General features: G+C 40.7%; 1 protein-coding gene across 1 annotated transcript; it reads right to left on the bottom strand.

Annotated features, from left to right (window-relative positions):
• Window positions 1-3808: 3808 nt before the first annotated feature.
• lpar5b (lysophosphatidic acid receptor 5b) lies at window positions 3809-4949 on the bottom strand. The gene has a single exon (XM_062386361.1). The coding sequence runs from the start codon at window positions 4814-4816 to the stop codon at window positions 3932-3934; it is 885 nt and encodes a 294-aa protein (XP_062242345.1). The 5' UTR covers window positions 4817-4949; the 3' UTR covers window positions 3809-3931.
• Between the last annotated feature and the right edge of the window lie 4233 nt (window positions 4950-9182).

Here is a 9182-nt window from a genome sequence, read left to right as displayed (position 1 = left end):
ACCATCGGGTCGGCCCGCATCCCCACAAACTCTGTTTATCCATCCTGAGATATTAGTTCTGTTTTTTGTTGTTATTTTGCATCTGTTGCTTTAGAAACGTTACCAACACACTCACCAGCTCTCAGTGAATCCTCCAGAGAAACTCCCGTTGTTTAATAACAATGGCTAACATTATCAAGAGTTTTTTAGAACTGAGAAACTAAGCAGAAAGTTCAGATTTTGTCAGAAAGCAGCTGAAGAGAAACCAACCTTGCTCTGCCTTGCTCTGACTGCCGTGACAGTGAGGCTGCCAGGCAACCAGCTGAAAGCACCCACCCCCACATTATAAACTGTTTGTATCCCTACTTTGCTTTTGGTGTTTAACAAGTACAATATTATAGAACATTTGAATTAATACTTGTAGGTGGCTACTTGTTTCCCCCAGTGCTTATGCAAAGCTAAGCCTACTGGTTTCAGATCTAGATATATGTAGTGTACATCCTGGAAGTGATTCCAAGCTTTTCGTCTAACTCTTGTTGTAAAAAGCAGAACTTTTTGTCTATGGTGTTGGATAAATGTTTACTATTTCATATTTAGTGTCAAACCAAAATAAAAAAGCATGCATTGTGAAAACAGCTATCAATTTCTGCGGCCCAAAACAGATTTCCATACGTTAGCAGTGCAGTTTACAGGCCTGACCTCATAAACCTAGTTCTTGTTGTTGTCCTATCTGTTGTTTTCTGACAAGTTGTCTTCGTGCTGTGACTCTACTCCCACAGGTTTTAGGATTATATAATAATGAAGTTACGTCGGCTCAATCATCCAGCTCGCACACTGTCTAGAAAAAGGTTAAATCCAAATTACATCCTGGGGTTTTGATTGAAAATGTTTCACGATTCTTTGTTTTGCCTCTTGGGTTATCAGCAAATCATTGTCGATCACAGCAGTGCACTGATTGGTAATGAAACCTCTATGGATGTCGTTTTCAGATAAATTCACACAGCCCCCTTATGTCATACTGTGCTTCCGCAGAGCGGCTTCCTGCACAAGTCTGTCTGATAGAATGATTCCGGTTCTCTCAAGACCTCAGATGCTGTAGGTTTGTTTTTCTTCTTCTTCTCTTCTGTGTTTTCTCTGTGTGCCTCCCCCCCGGCTCTGTTTCTGGCTCTTTGTGCTGCTCCACTCTCCACAGTCACCAAAGCTGCTGCCGTCTTTGAATAGCAGGCTTCCTCTGGTCGGAGGCAGACTTGGCTACAGCACAACAGGCTTGTTTGTGGGTTTTGGCAGAAATGCTGCAAGACCTGAATGTGTCTGTTTAGGGGATTTTTTTGTGGTATTCTTATGTTTGTGTGTGTGTGTGTGTGTGTGTGTGTGTGTGTCTGTGTAAAAAAGGAAATAGAGAAAGACGGGCACATACACACACAGAATGTGCATTTCATCACTTAACCTCTGGAGTACAGGGTCATCTGACTGTGACCGGCCTTTGCCAACCCATTCATGCCACAGTCAGACCCTCCCGTCTCTCCACATCTGTCATATCAGTCCCTCACAGATGGAGAGCTCTTACCGACTCTAAAAGGTAAATTAAACACACACAAATATGAATAAATACAAACACGGATGTGAAGCACTGTTTTGTTGGAATCCTCAAAAAAACTATCCCTTACTCGCTGAAAAGAAGCTCACACGTACAGGCTGCTCGCGGTTAAGGCAACTTCGCAGCTAAAATTAATTTGGCTTCACGGCCTCAGCAGTGTGCAGACCAGACTGAACAAACAGCAACTGCAGTACTGTGGTGTGTTATGGCTAAAAATCCACACAAGAGGTGAGGTTGATGAAGCACTGTTTGTTTTTTTTCACCTCTCAGTATTCAACTTCCCCATGTAGAGGGTCCAGGTAAAGGTCACATAAAACATATATGGAGCCGCCTGAGGGATGGAACCACCTCAACGCAGGTCTCCAATTTACGAAAGGTCACGATGAAGCAAGATGGGGCCACCTGCTGCACTAACGATGACCTGACATTATTCAGGAGGCTCAGTATTAAATGCATACCTATAACTATTTCTCATAAGGTCACGCTCACTATTGGGAAGTTACATGCGGTTGAAAGAGAAAAACTCAGACCACAGTTTGATAGCTGTTGTGTGAATCATCTCTTTTTCCATTTGTCAACGCACAGGCTGAACAATGAACACGTGGTTCCTGTCATTTGGTTTTGTTCCATCTGTGGTCGAGCTAAGAAAGTTAATAAGATGCATGTGAGGGTGTCGTTGAGGGAAGGTTATGTGCTGGTATTTTTCCATGTACACATGATGTACAGTAGCAATTTGGAGTTTCCTAAATGTCCACAACAACCCCACCTAGTCTTCTTCCAGACCTTACATCTGGATTGTTTAAAGTCCAGATCCTTTTTTTGGATCACTTTGCTACAGGCATATACAGATGCCCCTCGGTTTGGCAAAGCTTAGAGGACTGGAGTGCTGCTGGCACATGCAGAGAGACACTGAACAACAGCACAACAGCCTCAGCTGCATCAAAGGATTTAGGACTAAAGACCAACACAGGACGGTGCCAAGTGACGTTAAAAGCAACCAAAGGAAGAGCTGATAAAGATGACGCAGGATGACGGAGGATAACGTCTGACCCTGAGCCTCTTGAGATATATGGATGATAAATCTCAACAAACCCAGTGCCACAAAATTCTGTAATCATGGACTCAATTTCATCAACTTTGCTTCGGTTTGAACATTCTTCAGGGCTACTTTTCTATATTGTTTGGCAAAACTTTATCTTGCATTTTTGAGAGAAATGGTTTCCTCCTGGACACCATGTGTTGAGGTTGACTTAATACAATGTCTTGGACAATGTGTGACTGAACACCAATGTGCATAGATTATCATAGCGCCCAGGAGTGTTCCGTACACAAACTGTGCGTTTCATCGTTTTTCATAAATGGCCACTGCACCTTCTGTTATTGGTAGAATTAATCCAGTGCATTCAAATGGACTTGTGCAAAAGGTCTGATTGTTTGGTCTGTGTTGATCCAGCGCGCAGATAAATTGCATTCAAAGTGCTACATTCTGTGAAGTCAGACTCCTGTGACACAAACAAATCTGTCAGTTGGAAGAAAGCTTGGGATTTCTATAATTCTTTTTTTATTTTTTTAAACTTGACATTGGAAAATAGTTCTCAGGTCCTAAGCAACACATCTACCGAGGTTGAAATCAATGGGATCAGCCGTTATTGAGAAAATCTGAATGTAGCCAGTTAGCCAAGATCCGATATCACGCAATTCTGCTTGTAGTACACATCTGAATCGTTTAGTTAAGTCAGGTTTAACTTATTCAATCTAATCTAATTTAGAAAACAACAACATTTGAATTGAGTTCACTACCCTGTGGAGTTTTTGACCGGCAGTACTGTGTATTCAGATTTTTGTGAGTCTGACCTTTAGACCTTGTGGTTTGAGGACATTTAGGGTAAGGGCATTTTGGAGGCTCCTCACTTTCAGAAACACTTTGAAATGGCTGTTTAGGGTTTTAATGTTTAGGTCAGAAGAATTAAGTTTAGATTAGTTTTACATTAAGGCATTTGGTGGTTGTAAAGGTTAAAGTCAAGGTAATTGACATGGCAATTTGGTTAAGATTCGTATCACACACTAAGGAAAAATTACCCACAGAAAGTTTAAGAAAGTAAAAAAGAGAATCTGGTGATAGATCAAAAATGTAAATCTAGTGGATTTTAGTTTTGTATTGTAAAACTTAAGTTCAAAGGAACACTTTTACAAAAAATACAATTTAGAAAACACACAAAATAAAGGTTTCTACTGTAAAAGTTAAATTTTAATCTATAAATATATTATCACAGGTGTTGATTTTCACATTGCACATCCACACAAAAACAAATCATGTATATTCTGTGAGGTGCTTCCACCTGTCACTGTCTATTGTTATCGAAAACGATTCTCTTGCCGAGGGATTTCCACATCCTCTTCTTTCTTCCAGAAGCCATCGAAGGAAAAGTAATACAACAGTGGGTCCAGACAGCAGTTGAAACTAGCAAGACATGTCAGTTGTTTGAGATAAACATGCCTTGTTTTGAAGGAAACTACCAGAGAGTAAGGCAAAATAAATATGCTGAACATCATCAAGTTCATGATATAAATCACCATGACTTTCAACTTATTGTTGACCATGGAAGATTCCTTCAGATGTCTGCGTAGGGTCCAAGACACCATAGCAGTGCAGACAAGGTTGACTGCCAGCATGGTAAACACTAACGCTATATGAACATATACGGTGGGATATACATCACCTTTCCGCTTATATTCAAAACAGTTTGAACCATTTAATACGCTTAAAGATTTATAAAATTCCGCACTCTCCGGTAAGTTCAGCCCAACCACAAACAGCCAAAGGAGCACAACAGCTCTCCATGCGTTGGTCGAGGTTCGTAGAAGGCGTGACCTCAGAGGATAAACCACAGCCAGCAGTCGGTCCACGCTGATGAAAGTGATGAGGATGGAGCTGGAGCGGATGTTGTTGAGAAAGAGCATTCTGGTACAGACGCATGCAAAATTGCCCAGCGGCCAGGTGCCTGAGGCATAAAAGTAGACCCTCATGGGCAAGGAGATGACGAGCAGCAGGTCTGAGACTGCCAAGTTGACCATGAAGACAATGTTTGGGGATGTGACTCTGTGGCGGCAGAGCAGAATCCAGAGTGACAGAGCATTGAGAGGCAGACCCAGTACCGTAACAGATCCAAAAATTAGAGCGAAGGCCGGGTACGTCTTATTTAATTCTGCTCCATTTCCTAGCGAAGTATTGCTCGACATCTTTTGCTTCTGTGAGAGAGTCCAGGCGAGAGAATGAAACTGCGATATCCACTCCTGCTTGTGAACCACACAGCCGATCACTGCAAAGGTTGTATCTACGCATTGAAGTGGAGCGGAACACCGAACACAGGAAACAGCTCTGACAAGAGGCAGGAAGAGGTTTCATGTGACTTGCAGTTGTGGTGGGGGTTTGAAGTCACGGAAAAGCCACAACTAAATAAGTTGCACATCTCTTTTAATCCACAAGTGATGCATTTCGGATAGTTTCATACATTTATTCATATAGTGAAATGTTAATGAAGAGTGTGTGCAGGAGGCAAAAGGCACAGTCTGTATTCTGACTCTGTTCAAGTGGTTCCATTTCTCTAATTGTGGTTTAAAGTACCAATGTCTCTTGACACACCATCTGCAGTGCATTGGCAGATATGTCCTGTTGAAATTCCCTCTGAACCATCAGTCATGGTAATTAAGCACTGTAGATGTACAATAATCACACAGTGTGCAGAGAGAAAAAATTACTATGATTATGTTGCCACTATGTATGTGTCACATGCATTGTGTGTATGAAGTGTTGCATGACTGATGCATTTGCGTATGTTGGACACACCTATTGAATACTATGAGTATTAGATACCTAATTGCCCCAATCAGATTAAGATGCATATATTAGTCCCCAAACACATGCACAGACATGCACAGGCACAGACACACTCATGCAGGTAGGGAAATTTAATCTCTGCTTTTGACCCATCTGGTGAAGGACACACAGAGCGACCATGTACGGCAGATGTTGGGGGAGTACGGTGCCTTGCTCAGGGGCACTAGACAGGGCAGGGAGAATCCTCTTGGATTTTTGGACAGATTAATCAAGGTTCGTCTTTTTTGTTGTTTCTCTGTGGAGTCGAACCAGAGACGAACCATAGACCTTTTCTGCTCATAGTCCAGGTTTCTGCCACTAGACCACCGCCTCTCCCTCAGCAACTACATCAGCATTTTGTGGCATTACAGTTTAAATTATATTTTTAACTTTATATATATTTGTATGTGTGTGTTGGGAGGCAAAGTACAGACGAAAAAAAGAAAACAAACAAGTTTTCATAGACTTTTGGCCATAAACAGGGACAGAGTAATTTAAGAGGAAGCTGTTAGAGAGCAGACATTTCCTGTGGGTTTAACAGTTATCAAGTTCTGAATGTGTACAACTGAGTGTGAACGCAGCATTAAGAAAGTGTGAGACAGGATCTACACAGATGCTTCCACATAAGCACAGACATCAGAATACTTATTTTTGAGCAGACATAACATTTGCCATGCTCCATTTGGTACGACTTGCTAAAAATATGACACAATTATTTTATGTAAGAATGTATATTGTGAAGTCATTTCTCACCAATAATCAACCCTCCATTAAACATCAAAATTTAAATGTACTAATATGAATGTGTCTGCGGCACATGAAGAAAATACACACACTTTTCATTATAAAGGGTCATTTTTTACCTGTGAACTTGGCATCATAAACAATAGAGCATTAGGATTTCATCACACACCTGCAGCTAGTGTGAGAAACAGAATACTGCAGCGACCACCATTGTATCATTTGTACCGCCACCGTTTCATAGTTATGTGAATTCTTTTTTTACATTTCTCTTGAAATAAAATATCTCTAACTTTTTGCTGCGCTGCCGTTTTGTCTCCCTCACAAACACACAGACCAGCGTGTCACAGTTGGACAGGACACCGTCAGCACCGGGATCAGTCCCGCTGTGCCTGTGGCCCAGTGAACCGTTAAAACATTCATAAAGTCTACATCTTCCTCTGCGGGAAGGCAGAACTCAGCATGACATTACAAAAAAAATCATAAAAATGTATTTACTCCATTCACAATCCTAAGCTATAAATATTTACAAAGAAATCACTTGAACTACTGAACCATGACGTCTACTATTCATTGAAAAGTACTGCAGGTGTCAAGGGTTATCACACAAGTTTGCTGCATGCTGGTCTTTTAAACTAGTGTGATGCCACAACATTGCTCTCACACATGTTAAACTGGGATTAAAACTGAGCACGGAGAGAGAAACTTTCCCGCTTCAGCGGGTGAATGTAAAAACAGCCTTGTTGTGCCAAACTTGGCACAAACATCCTTGTGCACAACAAAGGTCAAACACAAAGGTCTAACATCCAAGTCAGGCAAGTATAATACTGTACTCAAGTATTGTGCGCAGGGGAACTTTATCACTACATTTATTACAATTCTTCCAGTAGAGAACATGACAATCTATGTGAAAGAATAGAAGTAATTCCAATCTTGATGTTCTACAGACATTTTTTTTTTGATACTTTACATCTAATTCTGGTTATGTTGTACTTATTTTGAGTCATTTGGCATTTCCTTGTGTTGCTCTGCTTCTCTTTGTAGTCACTTTGTAGAGTTCCCTGTGGTATTTTATTCATTTTGTCTTTGACTTTTATGGCCTCTATTTCCCATTCCCTTTGCATTGTTTTGTGTCAATGGGTTTTCATCGTCGTCTTCCCTTCACCTGTCTCTCTACTGCTCCGCTCAGCTCTGTGTGTGTGTGTGTGCATATGTGTGTGTGTGCGTGGGTTCCTGTGTCTCCTTGTGGTATGTTTCTTTCAGTGAAATTTTGCTTCCCCCTTTACTGTTTACGGCCCTGGCTCTGTACTAGATATTGCCTCCATCATTAAATGGTTTTAATGATAGTAGTGCTTGGCGGCAGATTTAGTCACTTTTAGACACAGCTTTTTCAGAGAAAGAGATGCACTCTTTATCTCCCTCTGTTTGCAGTATGAATGCTAAGCTAAGCTTAACATCAGCTGGCCTCATTGTCATGTTTGCTATAAAGACACATGAGGTGGAATAAACTTGGCAGATTATTTGTTCTATCCCAGGTAATATACGTGGATAAAAGGGCGTCAACAAGAGATGGTCTGGTTATATTTTGATATGTGGATTTCACTCCATCCCGATATTATAATAATTCCGATTGAATTCACTATGTTACAGATTTATCGCGAAAATGTACAACTATCAAATTGCTTCTTCACATGCATGTGTTTGTTAGCTCTTTGATTAAAACCTTTGTAAAAATGCACTCAGAGATCACTGGGGGGAACAGTTGTGCACAATCTCACTAGAGAAGCAAGCATCCAAACTTCATTCCTTTCACCTTTTGGGCCAAATTTCAATTTACCACTTTGTGACTTTTTCCTTCAACCTCTCAACCATTAACTTTAGAAAGACTGAGATGAAATTTGCTGCTTTAATCACAGCAATTATGTGATCTTAGCCATTCTCCCATTCTGAAATAAAGATGTGGATTCTTTCAGGAGCATAAAAGCCGGCTGGCTCATCAATGCATACAGGGCACAAAACAGCCTAAATTGATTTCTCTGGTAAAAGCAAGGATGCCATTCTATGGGCCTTCATATTAAAGAAACTTGAGTGCTTCTCAAGACAGATAATCTTTGTCATTAGCGCTGCAAGTAAAAACACAGCGTTAAAATGCTTGGCCTGCTGCTGGCATTGACACCTAGATGGACGGAAAGAGTGGGGAACAAATGTGGGAGAAAGGCAAGCTCGTCTCTATTTTTCTGTGTTTGTAAGCAACGAGTCAAGTTTTTATCAAATTGAGCTTTCTCGAGTCTCCTTTTTAAGTTCTTCTCTTTCATCAACGTTGCGAGACTCAGAATTTTTTATGGCATTTTTGGAAAAGGCTCAAGAAATGATGCCGGGATCTTGCTGTAAAAGCATTCCGGCATACTTTAAAGACTGATATTTAGGAATGTGTGGAATTTGGCTGGATTGGATTTAAAGGGACTGTTTGGCCTCGGAGGAGTGTGCTTTCTACTGAGTGACACTTTAGTTATCTCCAACATTAGGGTTATGTTTTCGTCTGCATTTCTCCATACGTCAGTTATATATCAGATCACAGAGCTGGTTGCAAAAAAATGTCACTTCCTTTAATGTTGTGAAATATGGAGCATTGCAACACTGCCATCGATTGATTGAAAGAATAATTCATGGATTCTTGATGAAAACAAATCAGTCATGTTCAGGGGATGGATATTTATTAATATGTGTAATTTGGTGCGGATCCAAATAAAAATCCAGATCTAGTGAACTCAAATGAGCTTTCATGAGGGGACTGTTGAGTGTCATTATATTAAATTCTGTTTTCACTGCCTGTTTGTGTCTGAGTGTTCAAATACCAGGGCACAATAAGGTTCACAATAAAGACTACAAGACTGATCTGACAAATGCAGGGCATGTGAGTGTTAAACACAAACAATAGAGTGCAGAACATTTTACCAAATAAGCAAAACTTTATAGAGACTACACAGA

The sequence above is a fragment of the Platichthys flesus genome, chromosome 4, assembly GCF_949316205.1.
Source record: "Platichthys flesus chromosome 4, fPlaFle2.1, whole genome shotgun sequence".
In the NCBI taxonomy this organism is placed as follows: domain Eukaryota; kingdom Metazoa; phylum Chordata; class Actinopteri; order Pleuronectiformes; family Pleuronectidae; genus Platichthys; species Platichthys flesus.
This window is presented reverse-complemented; position numbering and strand designations above follow the sequence as displayed.

Coding starts and splice junctions, on each gene's coding strand:
- lpar5b (XM_062386361.1), bottom strand. CDS start 4,816: ATGTCGAGCAATACTTCGCTAGGAAATGGAGCAGAATTAAATAAGACG.